Source organism: Acipenser ruthenus, chromosome 56, assembly GCF_902713425.1.
Source record: "Acipenser ruthenus chromosome 56, fAciRut3.2 maternal haplotype, whole genome shotgun sequence".
Taxonomy (NCBI): domain Eukaryota; kingdom Metazoa; phylum Chordata; class Actinopteri; order Acipenseriformes; family Acipenseridae; genus Acipenser; species Acipenser ruthenus.
Window position 1 is genome coordinate 2,886,894 of NC_081244.1, and position 23,616 is coordinate 2,910,509.

The 23,616-nt window shown below is 40.7% G+C and overlaps 1 protein-coding gene across 7 annotated transcripts in view; it reads right to left on the reverse strand.

The window, feature by feature from the left end:
- rbm10 (RNA binding motif protein 10) overlaps positions 1–23,616 on the reverse strand; it is a 66,623-nt gene that overhangs the window by 30,810 nt on the left and 12,197 nt on the right. For 6 of the 7 annotated variants that reach the window (XM_034006964.3, XM_034006962.3, XM_034006963.3 and 3 more), the window contains 3 exons: positions 10,612–10,821; positions 3,952–4,021; positions 2,199–2,272 (listed from right to left, as the gene is read on the reverse strand). In XM_034006964.3, the coding sequence (XP_033862855.3) occupies positions 2,199–2,272; positions 3,952–4,021; positions 10,612–10,821 (354 nt within the window). The remainder of the gene's footprint in view (positions 1–2,198; positions 2,273–3,951; positions 4,022–10,611; positions 10,822–23,616) is intronic. The other variant, XM_034006966.3, reaches the window with a different exon arrangement.

The following is a 23,616-nucleotide window of genomic DNA, read 5'->3' on the forward strand; positions in this document are numbered from 1 at the left end:
TCATTTGTTTGACAGAAATGTCAGATAAGAGAAGTACTTCACCATCACTTCTACAACATTTAAAACAAAAAACAAATACCCGTTTAAGAAGTAAGAAAATGAATGAACTGGTTCAAACATCTATTCTGCATTCATATATGCTCTTAAACTTTCAATTTACAGCCTTAATTCTGTTAGGGGTGTTTTCAGACCCTGAACACCACTAATCTTGGGACTACCTAACCGAAAGTACGATTAGAAAATCCAAGATTAGCACTGGGTCTATGAAACTTTAGATATATTTAGTATTTTAAAATCAGGCTAATTCCCTTTCCTAGCTGAAGTAACTGTAGAGCAGGACAGGGTTTCAATGTGTGCAGATTGTCTTTGTTCTTCCTCCACAAAACCATGCATTTTATTGGTTTAGGTTTAGCGTAAACGCAGTAAATAAATGAGAGAAGTATTGATGTGAATAACCGTTGTGGTCCTATAAATATACAGCCCTATACGGGTCTGATATCAAATGTGCAAGGAGTTAAAGGAGTGCCAACTAAGCCTTTAAAATCTGTTTCAGTATTAATGTTATTAATATTATTACTTGTCCCTGATTCAATGTACTGATACATTGTGACAGGGAGACCATGTCGCTGGTTCTTGGGTGCATGTGTGCCTTTATGGAAGCAGCTGGGACGCGCAACAGGAGGCATGTTGCTAAGGAACTAATTGAGCAGGTAGGCTCGCCAGGTGCTGAGCTGATCAGGAGCTCCGGATTGGCTGGGGGGCGTGGCCGGGGAGGCTGCGTGAAGCTCAAAAAGCATCTGCACCACAGCTCGAGGCTACTGCACGGCCACAGCCACTGCCACACAGACGGACGCTGAACGAAAGCTGGCGCTGTGTTGACATGAAGGAATAACTACACAAAACCCTTCCACTGCAAGATGGTATTCATGAAGGCTGTTTGGAAAGGCCATTTGAAGAGGCAGGAGTCACCGTGAGAAGGCCTGGACTCCGGGAGCCCAGAAGTTGATCAATTTAGGGGATAGAGAGGGTTTGTGTAGATTAGCAGGTTCTTGGAGCGGGACATTCATTTTAGTAGGACTGGAACGCGCCATGTGCGGCACTTATTTTTAGCTTTGTCGTTTTCTTTATTAAATGTGACACTTGGGCTACCATTGCTGGTACCCTAGTGTCAGCACTTGTGTTAATTAAAACTGCGTGCCTGTGCGCCATCAACACCCAATGCTCTGTGTCTGCCTCAGTATTGTTCAGTGACGACCCACACAGGAAACAAACCCGTTACATACATCTTTTGGTATTTCACTTTTTTCTTCCAGGATTCATTAATAGATCAGTGATCTACTTCCACAGTATGACTGATGGATAGGATGCATCAACATACTCTGAGATCCCGATACCTAGTACATATGGACATACAGATGCCTCATTGGGATTCTAACAGCAGTAGAGCTGTCAATGTTTAAACCATTAAAACAGACCTTGTCGATCATAAAAGGGGACATTTTAAAAAAGAAAAAATAAATAAATGCAATTAAGCTACTTGCTATTAAATGGAGTGCTGTGTTTGAAAAATCTAGTATCAGAAGTTATATGAAAAGAGCTCCAACACAAGAGAAAGCATGTTGCCAAGATTAAAAACACATTTCTATAATTAAGCATATGCATTTCAAAGGGAAAATGGATCATCCTATTTTTTGTCACTGCTTTTTAAAGTAAGAATTCATTATGTTTAAAATTATTTTAATCTATGTATTTTATCATATACTATTTTAGAAATTTTGTTATTTTTATCTGTAAATAGCTTTGAGGCGATTTATCACAAAAGGCGCTATATAAGAAAAAAAGATTAATTGATTGATAGTGCCAACAATTTACGAGAATGGATTGTAAAGCCTTGGTTAGCCTCCCTTCAGGTGTGTAATTAAGAGAATGGATTGTAAAGCCTTGGTTAGCCTCCCTTCAGGTGTGTAATTAAGAGAATGGATTGTAAAGCCTTGGTTAGCCTCTCTTCAGGTGTGTAATTAAGAGAATGGATTGTAAAGCCTTGGTTAGCCTCCCTTCAGGTGTGTAATGTCTAAAGGGCCCGTTGCCCCAGTGTGGCCCAGGCATTGCCCTGTCTGACAGCATATCATGATCTCTCTGTAAGCTTGTCTGCGCTCATCATGAACAGAGGGTACTTGTAGTGAGCAGTGAGAAGCGACCTGATTGCTCTCCATCCATCGCGCAGCATCCTGCAAGTGATTAAACTCGACGAAGGCGAATCCTCGGCTCTGACCTGGAGATACAGCATTCAGATACAGATACGCAGTGTGTTAGTGTCAGTGGGAACCATTCTCCTTTCTCCTCCAGGCACACATACAGGCACAGCAACATCAGAACACAGGAGACAGAGAGGGGGGTGTGGACCCTGCATCCACTTACTGAAACAGCGGGCCCTGCCAGGCAGGGAGGGGAGAGGGGAGAGGGGGCTGTTACCACTCTTACTGAGGCAGGAGGGGGTTCTAAAAACAAATCTGCTCGATTTCGACTCGACATCGACTTGTGTGGTAATATGCAATCATCTTTCTAGTGATTGAATCAGGCACATCCAGTCAGGCAGAAATGGCTTGCCTACAGGGATCTAAGCTCAAGCACTGCAGAAGGGGTTTGTAAGACCCTTAACCCAGCTGCCCTGCAATACATGTGGAATCACCCAGCAGCAGAATCAGCCCTCCTGGCCACTCTACCCTGGCAATCACCCCTCTTGAGGTGAAACACAAAGCAAACTGGAAGGTGGGAGGAGGCTTAATGCTCCCTCTTCCAGCTCAGTGTCCAGAGCTTAAGAAAAAGAGGCAGACAAAAGGGGGGAGAGGTGGAGCTCATTAACAGTCAAAGAAATCCATCTCCCGACACAAACTCACTCATTCAGTCACTTTAAACAGTAGGCTTGCGACAGCCTTTTCTGAGTATTCCCATGATTACCCCACTGATTGAACAGCTTGCTTATGCTCAGTGAGGGCGGATCTAGAACAGCACAGACAGGTGGGAAAGGTCCTGCTCTCTGTTGAAATGGATCAGCAGAGCTGACAATGGAATGTGTGGTCGTGTGTGAGGATGTAGAGCTATCCTGTCTGGCAACACAAAACTTACTGCATATGAAAGATTCTGGCTTGTGAGGCCTGATTTAAAAAATAATTATATAGAGGGGTGGCTAAGCATTGAGTCACATGTGCATTACATGGTTAACACTGTAATCTGCTCTAGAATTGCCCCGATATCAAATTGTACTGTGTTTTCTATTTGCTCTTATTAGGACTGAAGTCATTGTATTTTGTATCTTGCTCCTAATCATACTGTAATTCTTGATATGCATTTTATTTTGTATACAACTGTAAGTCGCCCTGGGTAAGGGCGTCTAAGAAATACACAATAATAATCATCATCATAATAATAATAATAATAATAATAATAATAATAATAATAATAATAATCATCATCATCATAATAATAATAATAGGGAAATCTGAATTGGCTGGTTCCAAACAGGACTGAGCAATGTCTATTCAAGGTGCTGTTAACTGAATTTTTCAAACGCAAGCAGTTGAGCGGTTTAGTTATCTTGAACACGCTGCAAATGCGCATGTCCCAGTACTCTCATCAGTGCTAGTCTGTGCTGTGCTGTAGACAGTAAGTAGCTGATAACAGCAACACTTAATCTCAGACTCTCAAACAGCAGTTCCTTCCTCTGAATGAGAGGAAGGGAACCTGTATTAGTTCAGAAGGTGCTTGATTGAAATCCCACTCAACCAGCCCCACTGTGCTTAATGACAAGGCTAGGTGGATGCAGGTACATTTCTCTGTTGATACTGAAGTGAAACCAGGGGGAGAGACAGGAGAGAGGCAGCCCAGCCTCACAGTGAATGTTTTTTTTTTTTTTTTTTGCAGGGCCGGGGGTCACAGGACAGATGAACTCACCTGAAGACTTGTTCCTCATTAGCCGCACCTCCCGGGGTTGAATGCCCTGCTCTTGTAACTGGGAGCGGATCTGAAAGAAGATCGGACCGGGGTTATATATCATTCCACTTTGTAACATGCTGGAGTTTACTTACAGAACACCCTGCAGTGTTTACAAGGTCTTGTGGCTCTCATGGGCTGTTTTGCAAGATGTAGAACAGGATTAAAACGATCACTAATGACAGGCTGCTTTGTTAAAAGACCAATTAAATGAAATAGGGAGAGTATGTATTCATACCAACTATAAAAAACACTTGCTCTTCATTCAAGAACCGTTTGATGAACTACAATGAGCCACGTGTTTGGTCTTGTATCACAATAAAATGATACATACCTCTATTACAATACGATTCGGGCTTGAAGTTTTCGTGTTTTATTTTTGATAGTGCCGAGACAAATATCGGAATATTCAAACAAATATTTTGACATGTATTTGGATACAAAAATCAGATGTTTGTATTTGCTAGAAATGACAAAAATACCTTGTACTTTTTTACCGTCTCACCAGAAGCTGCGTGACTGTTTCAAAAAATGGCAAATAAAAAAGAGCTCTGTGTGATGTGAGATTAATATAGATACAGTGGCTCTCAAAAGTATTCACCCCTCTTGGACTTTACCACATTTTATTGTGTTACAACATGGAATCAGAATGGATTTAAATAGGAGTTTTTTGCCACTGATCAACACAAAAAAAGTCCATAATGTCAAAGTGAAAAATAAAATCTACAAATTGTTCTAAATTAATTATAAATACAAAACAGAAAATAGATTGCTTAAGTATTCACCCCCTTGAGTCAATATTTGGTAGAGGCACCTTTGGCAGCAATTACAGCCATGAGTCTATTTGGATAAGTCTCTACCAGCTTTGCACATCTGGACACTGCGATTTTTGCCCATTCTTCTTTGCAAAATTGCTCAAGCTCCGTCAAGTTGGATGAGGACCTTTGGTGGACAGCAATTTTCAACTCTTTCCACATATTCTCAATTGGCTTGAGGTCCGGGCTTTGACTGGGCCACTCCAGGACATTGACCTTTTTGTTTTTAAGCCACTCCAGTTTGGCTTTGGCTGTATGTTTGGGGTCATTGTCCTGCTAGAAGATGAATCTTCTCCCAAGTCCCAGGTCTCTTGCAGACTTCAGCAGGTTTTCCTTCAGGATTTCTCTGTACTTTGCTGCATCCATTTTGCCCTCTATTTTCACAAGCTTTCCAGGCCCTGACACAGAGAAGCATCCCCATAGCATGATGCTGCCACCACCATGCTTCACGGTAGGGATGGTGTTCTCAGGATGATGTGCGGTGTTAGGCTTGTGCCAAACATAGCACTTAGCGTTGAGGCCAAAAAGCTCTATTTTGGTCTCATCAGACCATAGAATCTTCTTCCACTTGGTCTCAGTCTCCCACATGCCTTCTGCTAAACTAGCCAAGATTTGATGTGAGTTTTTTTTCAACAATGGCTTTCTTTTTGCCACTCTCCCATAAAGGCCAGTTTTGTGAAGCACCCGGGTTATTGTTGCCATATGCACAGTGTCTCCCAGCTCAGCCGTGGAAGACTGTAACTCCTTTAGAGTTGCCATAGGCCTCTTGGTGGCCTCCCTGACTAGTGCCCTTCTCGCCTGGATAAACACAGTTTTTGAGGACGGCCTGTTCTAGACAAGATTCACAGTTGTGCCATATTCTCTCCATTTCTTAATAATGGACTTTACTGTGCTCTGGGGGATATTCAATGCCTTGGAAATGTTCTTATATCCGACCCGAGTGGTGCTTTTGAAGAACCTTATTCCGGATTTGCTTTGAATGTTCCTTCGTCTTCATGATGTAGTTTTTGTTAGGAAATGTACTAACCAACTGTGGGACCTCCCAGAGACAGGTGTATTTAACCTGAAATCATGTGAAACACCTTAATTGCACACAGGTGGACTCCATTCAACTAATTATGTGACTTCTAAAGACAATTGGTTGCACCAGAGCTTATTTAGGTGTGTCATAGCAAAGGGGGTGAATACTTATGCAATCATTTATTTTCTGTTTTATATTTGTAATTTAGAACAATTTGTAGATTTTATTTTTCACTTTGACATTATGGACTTTTTTTGTGTTGATCAGTGGCAAAAACTCCTAATTAAATCAATTTTGATTCCATGTTGTAACACAATAAAATGTGGAAAAGTCCAAGGGGGGTGAATACTTTTGAGAGCCACTGTGTGTGTGTGTGTGTGTGTGTGTGTGTGTGTGTGTGTGTATATATATATATATATATATATATATATATATAAACAGGATCAACACAACAGCTCTTGAGCCTCTATTTAAAAGTTTTAGACGGCAAAAAATAAACAAACCAGATTATGCGTATGCACTCATAGTGATCTCTATGGAAAGCCAACTGGGACAAAAACGCGTTATGCTGCTTTAGAGCATGTCAGAATCTCATGGGCCAGAACTTCAGATAAAAAGGCAAGCATGTCATTCTGAAATGCCTCGCTTAAACAATGCCTAACGTGTTGGAATTATTGTGCACCTAAGTGGAAAGAAATAGAGCAAGCTGTGAAAAAAGCAAGGGCTTCATCATCTCCAGGGCCTAATGGAGTTCCGTACAGAGTGTACAAGAGTGCTTCAGGAGTTCTACGAATTCTGTGGAAATTGATGAAAGTGGCATGGGAAAAACAGGTTGTACCAAGAGCATGGCGCCGAGCAGGTGGAGTCTTTATACCTAAAGAAAAAGATTCTACAAGCATCAGTCAGTTTCGTCCCATTTCCCTGTTAAACGTAGAAGGCAAGATTTTCTTCAGCATTATTGCTCAGAGATTGTCAGCTTACCTATTAAAGAACTGCTTCATTGACACTTCAATACAAAAAGCGGGCATTCCAGGTTTCCCAGGTTGCTTAGAACACATCAATGTGATCTGGCAACAAATTCAATCAGCTAAAAAGGAGAGGAAGGAGCTCCATGTGACATTCCTGGATTTGGCTAATGCATATGGTTCAGTGCCACATGAACTACTTTGGGCAGCATTTGATTTTTTCAGTGTACCGATGACAATAACAAATTTAGTGAAAGCCTATTTTGGAGATTTGCAATTCAGTTTTTCAACTTCAGAATTCAGCACTACATGGCAATGCCTAGAGGTTGGAATAATGGCAGGATGCACCATTTCTCCACTGGCTTTTACCATGGCAATGGAAGTAATCATTAGGGCATCAAAATGGGTAGTAGGAGGAGAGCGCTTGGCTTCTGGAATGCGACTACCACCAATTCGAGCATACATGGATGACATGACAACCATGACTACAACAGTAGCCTGCACTAATCGATTATTGGGCAAATTAACCAATAACATTGAATGGGCACGAATGCAATTCAAGCCCACTAAATCAAGGAGCATCTCTATAATTAAAGGCAAAGTAGTAGATAAAACATTCTTCATTAATGGTGAGGCAATACCAACAGTGTCTGAGAAGCCAGTGAAGAGTCTTGGGAGATGGTACGACGGGGATCTAAAGGACACAGTTCGTGTGGGAGAAGTTAGACAACAAGCAGTGGAAGGGTTGAAGAGCATAGACAGCTGCGCTCTACCAGGTAAACTAAAACTCTGGTGCTTTCAGTTTGGTCTACTGCCGAGGTTGCTGTGGCCACTGACTGTGTACGAGGTTTCTTTGACAACAGTAGAGAAGCTGGAAGCTTTAATCAGTTCATACATCAGGAAATGGTTGGGAGTTCCACGCTGCCTCAGCAGAGTGGGACTTTATGGTAAAGGAATACTGCAGCTACCAGTCTCTGCTCTAACCGAGGAGTTTAAGTGCGCCAAGGTCAGACTGGAAATGACATTAGTAGAGTCACGCGATAAATGCGTAAGGGAGGCAGCACCTGTGTTGAAAACTGGAAGAAAGTGGGCGGCAAAGAAAGCTGTGGAAGATGCAAAGGCTGCCCTTCGAATTGGTGATATCATGGGGCAAGTTCAGCATGGAAGAGGGGGTCTTGGTTTCAGTTCAACTCCTCCTACATGGCACAAGGCGGCCCCAGCTCAAAGAAGGAAGCTGGTAGTCAACGAGGTGCAAAAGCAGGAGGAGAGGATGAGGTGTATAAAGGCCATTTCCCAGGCCAAACAGGGAGAATGGATGAGATGGGAGAGTGTGGAACAACGCAAGATTGGCTGGCAAGACCTATGGTCAATGGAACAGAGCAGGATCAGTTTCCTCATCAGGTCAACATATGATGTTCTCCCATCACCACAGAACCTAAACCTCTGGGTTGGAGAGGATCCCTCATGTCCTTTGTGTTCATCACCTGCAACATTAAGGCACATTTTGACAGGATGTAAGGTGGCTCTTAGCCAAGGACGGTTTACTTGGCGCCATGACCAGGTGCTGCGATGTTTGGCCTTAGCATTGGAAGACAAGCGTAACATGACCAATAAGTTGCCACCTGTTCCATCAAAACATTACACACAAAAGACAACATTCCTCCGCCCAGGAGAGCAACCACCAAGAAAAGGTGTTAAAACCAATCCTCGCCCAGGACAACTGGAAGCTGCTAGAGACTGGAATATGCTGGCAGATGTTGGTCAACGGCTTATTTTTCCACCTGAGATTGCCACCACTAACCTTCGACCAGATATTGTCTTGTGGTCTAGATCAGCACGCCTTGTTCACCTAGTAGAGTTAACAGTGCCATGGGAGGACGCTGTAGATGAGGCGTATGAGAGGAAGAAACTGCGGTATGCTCAACTAGCCACTGAAGCGGAACAGCGAGGATGGAGAGTTCGGGTTTACCCAGTGGAAGTGGGTTGTCGAGGATTTGTGGCACACTCTACAACCCGGTTTCTCAGAGACGTCGGATTCAGTGGCCAAGAGTTGCGTCGCACAGTGAAGAACTTATCTGAAGCAGCAGAGAGGAGCAGCAACTGGCTGTGGTTGAGACGGAAAGATTCTGGCTGGGGACAGGTAAGTAAGCTGGGCTGAGTTGAGTGGGGGACGGAGGGGGGTGATTCTGGGACGCCAGAATCACCGTCGAGCCCTCTTGAGGTGTCGTGGGCTAGTCGACGAAACACTGAGGATGGAAGGTGCCCACTTGAAAACCCCAGAGATGTACCCTACTTAGCTCAATCCAGACGGTTGTCATGCTGATGCGCTGGGGAGGCCGCACTTTGGTTGATCCCCGGAGCCAGCATCGCAGCCGTTGTGTGTGCTGATGCGCCAGGGAGGCAAAATAAGCTGATCCCTGGAGCCAGCATTACACTTCAGCCATTAACACCAGACAGAAGGATATCTACATCATCATATGGAAGGAAACGTAAATGGATGGAGATGCATATGGATCACATTAGTTTACTGTAAAGCTACGTCTTAGTTGGTGCTTATCTTGGCGAGAGCCGAGTTCAAATCAGCATGAAGTTTTAACATCTACTCTCGTGTAATGGAAATCGTAGTGATTTTTATACAAATTGTATATATTATATATTTTTTGTTGCGACTTTGTTATGTGGAATGTAATAAACGAGAACCAAAACGGTGAGTTTTTTCCCTCTATTTCACAACACCATTTCCACGTTTGTTTTATTTGAAGTGTTTCAAGTTAAATTTTAGTTTGCTTGTTCAGCTACAAAAAGGCACACGTAAACCTCATGTTATTACTTTATGAAAACGTGTCTCTGGCCACTTTTTACTGCGAAGAAATGGCAAAGGCAAGGAATGAAAAAAAAGTAAAAAATAAATAAAATGTGGTGTTAACTTTATATACTATTTATTTCAGGAATAAGCAAAAGAACATTTAACCTGAACTGCTATTTAACATCTTTTGTTTTGTAGTTAATTCACTGGGGTAAATGAAGGCCTACACAACATAGGCATATTCTTTACTTTAACATGTTACATAATACAATGTCTTGCTGTAAAATAAAGGCACACACACAGGGGCCACGCCCCCTGCCCTGCCACTATGCTGTCCGAGCAATATAATGGCTTTTATCACTTTTTGAAAACAAATGAATATTTAAATTATGAGTGAATATCCGAACATGAAAATCCTGTGTTCGTCCCAGCACTCATTTATGATCACATGACATCCCTTTAAACTTATTTTGAGACAATTCTCTTTCCTAATTAAACTCAGAAAAAGCTGTTACTTACCAAACAATGTCACTTGTTTTTACCTTCATATCTTGAATGAGTGTGATTCTGTTTCACTTAATTTTTATTTCAAAACAGACGTGACAAATTACGTTAACTGTTCATTGCTGATCCTAATTGCATTTCATTCTTGCAGTCACCTATTTATTTATTTATTTATTAATTTAGTAGTCGGCAATTGTTATTCTTCTCTCCCCAATTTGTAACTGCCAATTGTTTTTAGGCTCAGCTCACCGCTACCATCCCCGCGCTGACTCGGGAGTGGTGAAGACGAACACACGCTGTCCTCCGAAACGTGTGCCATCAGCCGACCGCTTCTTTTAATACGGCCAGACCACAGGTGTCGCTAGCGCGTGGTGAGTCAAAGACACCCTGGCCGACCTAAGTATCATATCTCATTGATACACAATGAATCGTTACATCGTAATTAAATGTCACAAAAAACCTCATGAGATATCTACAACCGTGCCCCAATAAACCCTGAGAGACGGTCACCTCGCTGACAGTGGCGTTGGGAGGCAGCATCCTCAGCATGACGATGTTACTGGCCTTCTCCTCCCCCGGCTCTGCCCGGTAATCCTGGTCCCGGTAATCCCCGTCCACAGAGAAACTCGAAGAGTCATCGTTCACTACATCCTTACTGCGGTAACCCTCGACAATGCAGCCCCCAGCCACCACTGCGGGGAGCTCAGCCTCTGGGTACTCCTGAGAGACAGACACAGTCACACCCACCCATCAGTAAACATGTGGCATGCACAAAGCACCATGATAAACATTTCTTCTCCATTCAAGATATTGAATAAAGACCTAGTCAAAACATTTGTTGATCAATTAAACATTTCTTTTAGCATTTCTAAATGTAGTAATATTGAGTGTCTATGTAACTTTAAATCCCTGGAAGTTATTTCTTAACATGGTAATATGACAAATTGTATATGTCTCACTGTGGCCGAGTGTCCCGCCCCTAATATATATATATGTGCGCTGTTTTATTATTATTTGTATTATTATTGTTTGCAGCGCAGATTTAAAACCTCGTGAGTATGCGTGACTGATCAGCTATTGATTATTTAACTAGCTGACAGTCATGCATCCTTATTAAACTCGTACAGACTATGGCTGAGGGGTAATAAGATAATTAATAACTAGTTAACCCCTCGGGCCAGAATACAAAAGCCTGCAGCTGTCTTTATTCATGGAAAGAGGGTTCAGAGCTGGAGAACGAGAGCAGAGACAGGAGGTAAAAAGATAACGATTGCCAAGTGTGCTGATTTAACCCTTTGCAGTCAATTTATTAAGTGCACGGCAGGTCCAATTTATTTTCACACGCGCAGTTAATTTTAGACGCGCTGTTTAAAAGTATTTTTTTTCCACAGTCAAACGGGTTTAACCCTTTGCGGTCCATTGTCGGACCTGGTCCAACATTGCAATTATTCCTATCGGGTCCATTGTCGGACCCTGTCCGACATCATTATAGAAACGCAAAAAACGTGTTTTAGTCGTTTTTTCTCCGGAAAAAGTCGAGAAAACCATTCAATGGCCGAGTGGGAACGACAGGAGCAGAGACAAGTCGAAAAAAAAATAAAAAAAATAAATAAAGGCGCATCTCATGAATAGTCATACATGGCCCTGGTACCAGATAACGGGGCGGTCATAAGTAAACAAGCTGGCTGATTGTGCGTCAGCGCACAGAGAACACGGATATTTGCAGAGCTTTTTACATAGGTGAAAGCGATAGCGAACGAAAGGGTGGGGCGGGGCTGGAGATGCCTAGTGAGTGCTTTGTTGTTATGCAGGGCCTTTTAAACCCGTTTGACTGTGAAAAAAAAACCTTTTAAACAGCGCGTCTAAAATTAACTGCGCGTGTGAAAATAAATTAGACCTGGCGTGCCTGACGCGCATTTAATAAATGGACCGTAAAGAGTTAACAGGCCCTGCATATCAACAAAGCACTCACTAGGCATCTCCAGCCCCACGCCACCCTTTCACTCGCTATAGCTTTCACATATGCGAAGAAATAAATAATAATAAATAATAATAATAATAATAATAATAATTAGTTGTACATACCAATCAATCATCTCCTGATCACTCGTTTTATCACCAAACGCCTCAATAATGCGATCCAAGTCATTATTTTATTACTATAACATCTGAAAAAAGCTCTGCAAATGTCTGTGATATTCTCCGAGCGCTGATGCAGTCACAGCCAGCTTGTTTCCTTATGGCCTCCATTATCAGATGCCAGGGGCAAGGATGAGCTATTCATGAGATACGCCCTTTCTTTTTTTTTTTCCGGCTTGTCTCAGCTTCTGTCGCTCCCACACGGCCATTGAATGGTTTTCTCGGCTTTTTCCGGAGAAAAAACGACTAAAAACCAGTTTTTTGCGTCTTTTTGATGATATCGGACAGGGTCCGACATTGGACCTGATAGGAATAATTGCAATGCCGTACCAGGTCCGACATAGGACCGCAAAGGGTTAAACACCAGCACGAGACTTATTGGTTATTTATTTATTCGTTTGGTCAATGCACCATTTGTTTTGTGTCTTTTGTGTTTGTTTTATGATTTAATAAAAGCTCTTCAGGTTTGCCCCTTGAGTCCTTGTGCCGAGTCTGTGTTTCTGGTCACCACTGCAAGCCATCCTGTTCACACTCGCATTGCCAATATGTTGACTATATATGTAGAAAAAAATAAAAAAAATTCTAAAGTTATGTTTCTGTCACAGCTCCTTAAACATTATTATTAAAAATAAACAAAAAAATAGAACGCAGCTAGGTCAAATCTTTGCATTTTTCATAGTGTGAACTTTGGGGCATATAAAAACAATATATTTTCTAAAACTACATAAATACAAAATTCAAACTATATGACCAGGGCTTGAAGTTCGTTTTTGTGTGCTGGGGGGATTTCCCCCCTATGCTGCAGCCAAGGCACTTTTGCATATAAAACACTATATATATATTTTACTGCATCACCATTCACACTGGTGTTGCTTTAAAATAAGCTGCTTTCAGGAGACCTACAGCTGTTCATCACTTTGAGACAGAGGACTCTCCATTGCTTTTGCCATTACCTGACAAAGTTTTTGCATGCAGCAGAAAAAAAGGTGCTTTTCTTTTAAAAGTGCTCCATTTCTTTCTTTTTTTTTTAAAACTCTTTACACTCAGCCCTATTTCTGCCTGTTTCACTGTTTTCATTATGATTTGTTTATTTAGCAGACGCCTTTATCCAAGGCGACTTACAGAGACTAGGGTGTGTGAACTATGCATCAGCTGCAGAGTCACTTACAACTACGTCTCACCCGAAAGACGGAGCACAAGGAGGTTAAGTGACTTGCTCAGGGTCACACAATGAGTCAGTGGCTGAGGTGGGATTTGAACTGGGGACCTCCTGGTTACAAGCCCTTTTCTTTAACCACTGGACCACACAGCCTCCTGTTTTCATTTATGTATGTTTTACTATTGTATAGTTTGAAAGATTTTCCAAAAAAAATCATGTTTGGTCACTGCTATATATATTGTAATCATAGAGGGCTCAAAAAAAAAAGAAAAAAAAAAAAAAAACCTGCACCATTGAACCTCAATATCAAATGAACATGGGGGGGAGCTGAGCTTGTAAGCTTTCCAACGATACCACCCCTTTCAGTCTAGCTGCTACAATGACGGAGCAATAGACTCAAAAGAAAACCTAAGCCATGAACTCTGTCACATGATGAGAGGCTTAACTTCAGGCAATCATAGTTACTGCTAGAAGTACCGCACACACGCACTGAATACGTCTTTGGAAAGCCCTGAATCTGTACTTTTAAACAGGTCACCAGGTAAGCGGCTTTTACAGTGCCCGAGTAATATGTGTGTAACCTTCGGTGTGTTGGCACTCCAAAATGAATGGGACTAAGTTTTAAGAGTTAAAGCAAAAGTCACCGCTTGCAGAACACCTAGATAGACTTCAAATCTTTTTTTTTTTTTTCAAAACTGTTTACTTACTGCAGTGTACTGAGTTTCTATAAGATAGCGTCCGAGAATCACGTACGAGAGAATAAAATCTTGCGGTACTTAAAATATCAGCACTACTTTTATTTATTTACCATATTTATTTTAACCAGAACTACTCAGAATGCAGCTCATAGTGCTTTCGTCACTGACACTTACTTCATAGAGATTGTTGTAACATTTCAGGCATTCTAAATTGGGTGAAAAATACAGTAGCTTGGTGTCTTAAAATATCCCTGCGGCATTTTCCCGCACTGACATTTGCAGATATGCGGGAACAACTTGAAAAATGTGTGATTCTCGCAACTACTTTGCTTGGAATAAAAGTACAGCACATGACCGCATTACATATATATATTTAAAATATTTTTTCTTTGCCTTTGTTCTCCATTTTCTGACCCCTCTGCACAAACTGTATCAAAAGGAAGCTGGAAACGTTATTCTAAAACTATATATACACATTCTGAAACTGTAGGTTGTGAGGATTACAATGGTACTAGACTCAAACATGGGGTGAACTTTAACCCCTCTTGCAATGCGTATAACATGCCCAATTTTCATTTTCAAAATTAAGGATTACCACTTCACATTACAAGGCTTATTCTAACTTAAACTTCAAATTGGCAAGATAACTGTCACATTTTGTGCTCATTTCAAAAAGTGCTTTAAAAAAATAGAATATTTTATACCTGTTCAAAGCTTTCCTTGCTCTAAAGGGTCGAATACTGATGTTAACCACACAAAAAACAACATGCAAAATCACAAATCTCCATATTTACTTATTGTGCCACTAAAGCTAGATACATGAACTGCAAACAGAGATTTCCACGTTCTGCAGGTTGTAAGGTTTTCAGGGATACCAAACATGTTTACTTTTACATGAGGTTCCTGGTTGCAATAAGAATCAAAAGAAGACACACCCTGACAGGCATTTTCCATGATAATTCTGCCAATGTTGGCATGTGGCACCTCCCCACATTTAGCATGGCAAAACTCCCTGTAAGCAGCAAGGTAACCAGGGACAACCATTTATTTTTTAATCCCCACAAATTATAGAATTCAGGGATGGGTAACACAACCACCCCACCCCTAAAGTCTGTTACCCACAACCCCCTCTGGTATTAGGCAAAACTACTTAGAAAGTGGTGAAAATTTAGTTTATATTTAGTTCCACAATTCCACAAAGGATATTTCCATGCAGTACCAGATGTTCTTCAAGCCGCTTGTGGTATAAGTGATGGGGATATTAACTGTGGGACAGGCCAGATAAAAATCCAGAAAGTGAGTCTGAGGAACAGCGGCTTGAACAACATCCTGTACTGCATGGAAATACCCTTCCAGGGGTGGCAATAGGTTTTGGGGGGGTGTGACAGGCAAGAACCCAGTAACCTAAATATACATGTTTGGTATCACTGCAAACCATAGAAACTGCACAATTGTGGAACTAAATATAAACCTGTGTCATTTTTACCACTTTTTAAGTAGTTTTGCCTTCCAATATTCAAGCTTTGAATGATACAGTTCAAAGCACTTGAGGGGCACTTCAGGCAACAGTAGCAGCTGCCTTTTTCAGTTCTGGGACACTTGATTCTTTCCATTTGTGGGCACGGACATGTGGTCACAGACTCTTTTTGCTGCTGTAGGAACTGGGCAGCATACCTGTTGGTCATGATGACCATATGCTCCAACAGGTCATCTGTGAGGAAAAGCTGGACATACTACAGAGGAGTGAAGCCAGCAGTCAGCAGTATTCACCTTTGAACCTGGAGTACTGATGAAGCCTGGTATGTCTGGCTCTGCATTATTGGGGAGGGCCTCCTGGGCCATGCAGGCTCTTCCTCAGTGACATCACTGGGGGTCAATGGGGTAAAAGCCATTGTCAGTCAGATGGAAATCAGACCACGGTCAGTTTCCATCATCATCCTTGCTACCTCCTTTTTACAGTAGTTACTGCAATATGTAGCAATCAATGAAATAAACTTCACATAATAGTAAAAAAACATATGAGAATAAAAAAATATGGGAATTAAATGTAGTCGCAAATGTATCTGCCAGCTACAAAACTTCTGAAAATCACTTGGATAGTGTTGGCAAATATATAAATTATTTCACAAATAATAAAAAAATATATATAAATGTATTAGAAACTAGTTGTAGGAATTAAATGTAGTTGTAAATATATCTGCCAGCTACAGTCTGAAATGAACTGTGACAGTGTTGGCAAATATATAACAATTATTTCACAAATAAAATTGGTTTTAAAAATGAATTAAAAATGTATTAGAACTAGTAGTGGGAATTAAATGTAGTTGTACATATACAGTGCCTTGCAAAAGTATTCAGACCCCTGACCAATTCTCTCATATTACTGAATTACAAATGGTACATTGAAATTTCGTTCTGTTTGATATTTTATTTTAAAACACTGAAACTCAAAATCAATTATTGTAAGGTGACATTGGGTTTATGTTGGGAAATATTTTTAAGAAAAATAAAAAACTGAAATATCTTGCTTGCATAAGTATTCAACCCCTGTGCTGTGGAAGCTCCCAGTTTACACCGATGAAAGAAATTGACCTAACGAGGACACAATTACCTTACCAATGGCCTCCACCTGTGAACCATTAAAGTTCCTGTCACATTTTCTGGATTAAAGAAAAATAAAAAACTGAAATATCTTGCAGTATTCAACCCCCACAAATTAATATTTGGTAGAGCCACCTTTTGCTGCAGTAACAGCTTTAAGTATTTTGGGGTAAGTATGTACCAGCTTTGCACAGTGTCAGAATGATTTTGGCCCATTCTTCTTGGCAGATTTGCTCCAGGTTGTTCAGGTTGGTTGGACGACGCTTGTGGACCGCAATTTTCAAATAGTGCCACATATTCTCAATGGGATTGAGATCAGGACTTTGACCTAGCCACTGTAGGACAATCACCTTTTTGTTCTTGAGCCACTCCAATGTTGCTCTGGCCTTGTGTTTGGGATCATTGTCCTGCTGAAAGGTGAATTTCCTCCCAAGCTTCAGTTTTTTAGCGGACTGAAGCAGGTTCTCTTGCAGTATTTCCCTGTATTTTGCTCCATCCATTCTTCCTTCAATTTTAACAAGATGCCCAGTCCCTGCTGATGAGAAGCATCCCCACAGCATGATGCTACCACCACCATACTTCACTGTAGGGATGGTGTGTCTTGAGGCATGGGCAGTGTTAGGTTTGCGCCACACATAGCGCTTTGAGTTTTGGCCAAAAAGCTCTATCTTGGTCTCATCTGACCACAAAACCTTTTCCCACATCGCAGCTGGGTCACTCTCATGCTTTCCGGCAAACTCCAGACGTGCTTTCAGATGGTACTTTTTGAGTAACGGCTTCTTTCTTGCCATCCTCCCATACAGGCCAGTGTTATGCAGAGCTCTTGATATGGTTGACTGGTGCACCATTACTCCACTCCCAGCCACTGAACTCTGTCGCTCCGTCAAAGTGATTGTTGGCCTCTTTGTGGCTTCTCTCACAAGTCTCCTTGTTTGAGCGCTGAGTTTTGAGGGACGGCCTTTTCTTGGCACTGCCTGGGTGGTGTGATGCAGTTTCCACTTCCTGATTATTGATCCAACTGTGCTCAATGGGATATCCAAACACTTGGATATTATTTTGTACCCTTTCCCTAATCTATGCATTTGTATTACTTTATCTCTAACTTCTGTAGAATGCTCTTTGGTCTTCATTTTCCTTCAGATTCACAGCCTGACCAATGATCCTTCAACAGTGGTGTTTTTATCCAGAAAATGTGACAGCAACTTTAATGGTTCACAGGTGGAGGCCATTGGTAAGGTAATTGTGTCCTCGGTGTAAACTGGGAGCTTCCACAGCACAGGGGTTGAATACTTATGCAAGCAAGATATTTCAGTTTTTTATTTTTCTTAAAAATATTTACCAACATAAAACCAATGTCACCTTACAATAATTGATTTTGAGTTTCAGTGTTTTAAATTAAATATCAAACAGAACAAAATTTCAATGTACCATTTGTAATTCAGTAATATGAGAGAATTGGTCAGGGGTCTGAATACTTTTGCAAGGCACTGTATCTGCCAGCTACAAAAAATCTGAAATGAACTGGGACAGTGTTGGCAAATAATTATTTCACCAAATAAAAAAAAAGATAGAACTTATTAGAGCAAGTGAGGGAATTAATTAAATGTAGAGCATTAAATATATTTGACAGAGCTACCAAAGTTCTGAAATGAACTGCGACAGTGTTGGCAAATATATAAGAAATAATATTTTGGCACAAGCATTTCACACCAAAAAAAATAAAAATAAATAAATATGTATCACATTTCTGAAAATAACTCTAACCTCTGAACACTCAAAAAGAGCTGTACAAAATACATAAATGTATTCAGATCTATTTCTTGAATAATCAATTATTTTTAAGTAATTTGATTCCTTCACTGTTATAGCAATCTCGATCGCTCAACTCGCACCACGGCACAGTGATGAAAGATTAGCTAGTTTCCATACAAAACAAAAAGCAGAAATGTTATAGGCTAGTTTTTATTGATGGAATGTTTGGCACACCATTCAGATACTGTAAAGCCAAAAACATCTGCAAACCTTATTGTGGGTTTTTCGCATATGAAAAAAACCATCTAACATTTTGCACGAATATCAAATTCCACTAACAATATATGCTTTGTATATATTGCAACAAGTCGCCAACATTTCTGGACCAAAATAGGTTTTATGAGTGTAATTCGCCAAATATTTATGGATTTACAGTATTTCGACAGGCACGAAACCCTCCCACACACGTCCTAATTTTCAAAGCGATTGATCATTCACAGCTTGCAGGGCAATGCCTTTGATATACATTGCGTTTGGTACAGTATAGGTCACCCTGCAGCAATCACTAGCCATTGATTAGTTCTGAAAATAGCATCAAGCTTACCAAAAATAGTTCTTTGGGTCTGCTAAATGTTGTAGCCATCACGATTTGATCACATCAAAGTACGATCCTATATAAATACAGACTTTGGTTGCTGACTTGACTTCCTGGATTCCAGACTGAACAACAAGGATAAATCCTATAGGCTAGTTTAGGCATCAATCATGATGCATGTTTGACAGACGTGACTGATGCACCATTCAAAATTTGAGAGACTAAACCCTCCCACACATGTCCTACAATTGTGGATGGGATTGGTCACTCACAGCCTTCAGGGCTCTGTGCCACTAACATACAGTGGTTTGCAGAAGTATTCACCCCCTACCAATAACGTCACATTTTGTTGAATTACAAATAATATATGCACAGTTTTTCAAATGAACTTTTTTCTGTGGTTAAACTGAACACTTATATGAGGAGGAGGTTAAATGTCAGCAAAATTGCAAAGAAAATGTACAAAATGAAATTTACTGGTTGGATAAGTATTCAGCCGCTTAAGTCAGTACTTGGTAGAAGCACCTTTTGAAGCAGTTACTGCTATGAGTCTTTTTGGATAGGTCTCTACTAGTTTTGCACAGTAGGATGGTGGCATTTTTGCCCATTCTTCACAGGAAAATTGTTCCAGTTTGTTGGGGATCGTCGATGGACTGCAATCTTCAAGCCTCGCCATAAATTTTCTATTGGACTCAAGTCAAGACTTTGACTGGGCTACTCAAAAACATCAATTCTCTTCTTGTTCAACCACTCGAGTGTGGCTTTGGCTTTGTGCTTCGGGTCATTGTCCTGTCGAAATGTGAATTTCCTCCCCAGTTTCAGAGTCTTTGCTGCCTGTACTTTGCACCATCCATTCTCCCCTCTATCCTGACAAGCTTCCCAGTCCCTGCTGAAGAGAAGCATCCCCATAACATGATGCTGCCACCACCATGCTTGACAGTTGGGATGGTGCTGACTGGGTGATGTGCAGTGAATTTAGACCGAAAAGTTCAATTTTTGTCTCGTCTGACCACAAAACCTTTTTCCTCATGTCTGCAGTATGATCTACATCAGGGGTTCCCAAACTTTTTTTACTTGAGGCCCACCTGTTCAGCTGCATTAGGCACTGCGGCCCACTATTAGCACTCCTTGGGAAAATGTCAAATTAAAAAAATGTTATGTTTAAACCTGTAACATTATAAATAAACCTAATCTAAACTGTCCTTTATTCATTTGAATAAATATTGTGAACGATGGAAATCACACAGAACACGCACCGAGTGAAAATAAATTAAAAAAAAGTAAATAAAATAAATTGCAAAAACTAAACTAAAAGGTTTTTATCAAACCTTTAAATTAGACACCGTTGTATAATTTTAGAATTTTAGAAATTCAGTTATTTTTCTTGGTCAAACAAGAAAGTGCATGTCTCTTATTATTCCCATTCATAAATACCTGAACAGGAATCACTTTTGAGTAAAACCAGTACACAAAAACATTACTCTTGAAACCTAATTTCTGAACACTGTGTAACTAAAACGTCCAGCCATTACTTCTCACGCTGAACTGTCATGCACAAAAAAACGAATGTGCACAATACAGAAGGAAACGAGAGCCTTGCATAAGTTATTTTTTTTTTGGCACTACTCTGTGCAACCAAATACAACTTGCAAAATCACATTCAGTTGACTTGCAACATCCCACTGCCCCCCCCCCCCCAAAAAAAAAATGCACGGAACTGCAATCAGAGCGCAGCTGTGCCACTTAACCAAAAGAAAACTTATGAAAATAAATCCATCTGCAGCAAAATTTGAATTGGACAAAAAATGTTTTTTAATTATTATTATTTTCCAACAAAACATATTCTATCGTTATTTTAAGACGACTGTGAACGAGACAGTAATTCATAAAACAGCAGTATATCCAAACATTTTAATAAATCAATTACCTGTATGTAACAAGATTAATGAGTTTGATTTACTTAATATTGAAACATACATTAAAGTACTCAATATTTTAACCCTTTGTGGTCCATTGTCGGACCTGGTCCAACATTGCAATTATTCCTATCTGGTCCATCAAAAAAACGCAAAAAACTGGTTTCTAGTCATTTTTTCTCCGGAAAAAGCCGAGAAAACCATTCAATGGCCGAGTGGGAGCGACAGGAGCCGAGACAAACCAATTAAAAAAAAAAAAAAAAAAACAAGGCATATCTCATTAGTCATACCTGCCCCTGGCATCCCATATGGGTGGTGATAAGGAAACAAGCTGGCTGATACTGCATCAGCACACAGAGACTATCACGGACATTTGCAGAGCTTTTTTGAGATGTTATGTTAAAACGAGTGATCAGGAGATGATTGATCGGTATGTAGGACTATTATTATTTATTTCTTAGCATATGTGAAAGCGATAGCGAACGAAAGGGTGGGGCGGGGCTGGAGATGCCTAGTGAGTGCTTTGTTGATATGCAGGGCCATTTAAACCCGTTTGATTAAAAAAAAATACTTTTAAACAGCGCGTCTAAAATTAACTGCGCATGTGAAAATAAATTGGACCTGACGTGCCCTTAATAAATGGACTGCAAAGGGTTAAATGTTAATACTGTAGCTAATTAGTCACAAAAACGTATTCATCATAGGCATCAACTGAATTTTTAAATGAATGTTATCAAGTACAAAAGTTAGTATGAAAATGTTTCTGCAAAAGAAAAAAACAGCATCCCAGCATCGGTACAAATACATTCAAACTCCTGTAGCTGCCTTTTTTGTTCTTTATACTTTGCAAAACGTATTCTTTTGGAGTGGATTTGACATGTCATTTTATAAAATACTGAACACAGTTTACATCTGCCAGCAGAGCGTTCACATGACCTTAACACTGCCTACTGTGAGAGTTCTCGCTCTACAGGCAATCTGTTAGCTCTTATTTGCTAATTTCAGTTTTGATTGACAGTCCGCCAACACTGCCTTGCTACACTACATTTTTCTAGTTTCAGCTGCCGCCGGCGCCTGCTTTTTACTATTAACATTAAAAAAATACACAGAATGCTCCCGCCCACCTTTGGGAACCCCTGATCTACATGCTTTTTCACCATCTCCATATGTGCTTTATTTAAGATGAGGCTTTTTGAGTAATGGCTTCTTTCTTGCCACCCGTCCATACAGGCCAGCTTTGTGTAGGGACCGGCTTATTGTTGATGTGTGAACACTGACTTCCATCTCAGACACAGAAATTTGCAGATCTCTCAAGGTCATTGTTGGCTTCAGAGTGACACCCTGAACCAGTTTCCTGCTTGCCCGGCTGCTCAGTTTGGGAGGGCGACCTGATCTGGGTAGTGTCTGGGTGGTGTGATGCATCTTCCACTTCTTAATGATGGACTTCACTGTGCTGAGAGGGATAATCAGCGCTTTGAAATTTTCTTGTACTTTTCTCCTGCTCTGCGCTTCTCTACCACTTCATCACTGACTTATTTCGAAAGCTCCTTGGTTGCTTTGTTGGATCACTATGTGAGTTACAGATTGAAAGTCTTTATATACCTGAGGGAAATTATCTACAAGTTAAACCACTTTGAGTACACACAGGCTGAAACCATTTCATTAACTTTGTGACCTTTCAAACAAATAATTTGCACCTGAGCTGATTTAGGGCTGCAGTAGCAAAGGGGTTGAATACTTATGCAACTGAGATTAATCTGTTTTTCTCTGTAAATCTTACTTTATATTCTATATGCATTTTTTTACTTTATCAATGTGGAGTAGTTTGTGTAGATTCTACATGTAAAGGCTGTGTGGTCCAGTGGTTAAAGAACCAGGCTTATAACCAGGAGGTTCCTGGTTCAAATCCCACCTCAGCCACTGACTCATTGTGTGACCCTGAGCAAGTCACTTAACCTCCTTGTGCTCCGTCTTTCGGGTGAGACGTAGTTGTAAGTGACTCTGCAGCTGATGCATAGTTCACACACCCTAGTCTCTGTAAGTCGCCTTGGATAAAGGCGTCTGCTAAATAAACAAATAATAATAATAATAAAGTCTCATTTGAAAGTGTTGTGGAGTACTTTGCAGTGGGGTGAATGCTTCTGCAAACCACTGTGTATTAGATTGTGTGTAGTACAAAATAGGACAGCTTGCAGCAATCAATAGTGATTGTTTAGTACTGAAAATAACTGTTGAAAATAAGATCGAGTTTGCCTAAATAGCTCCTTGGATCCCCTAAATGTTGTAGCCATCACGAGTTGATCAGATCAAAGCACGATCTGCAGTATAATACAGACTTTAGTTTGCTGACTCGACTTCTTGGATTCCAGACTAAATAACACAGATAATTCCTATAGGCTAATTTAGATGTCAATCATCCACTGTTTAAATGACGTAACCGATCAACCGTTCACGTATTTCTAGAGATTAAACCCTCCCACACACACATTTTTTAAACGATGGGACTCTCACAGCCTGCGGGACAGTCTGATATATGTGAGGATGTATGCCGTACGTCCCCTACATGTGGATGACATTGCTGAAGAACTTGACCATGGCGGATAAACGGTTAGAGCAGATACACGACGGATTGCTGTATATGGAAAACTACAAAGC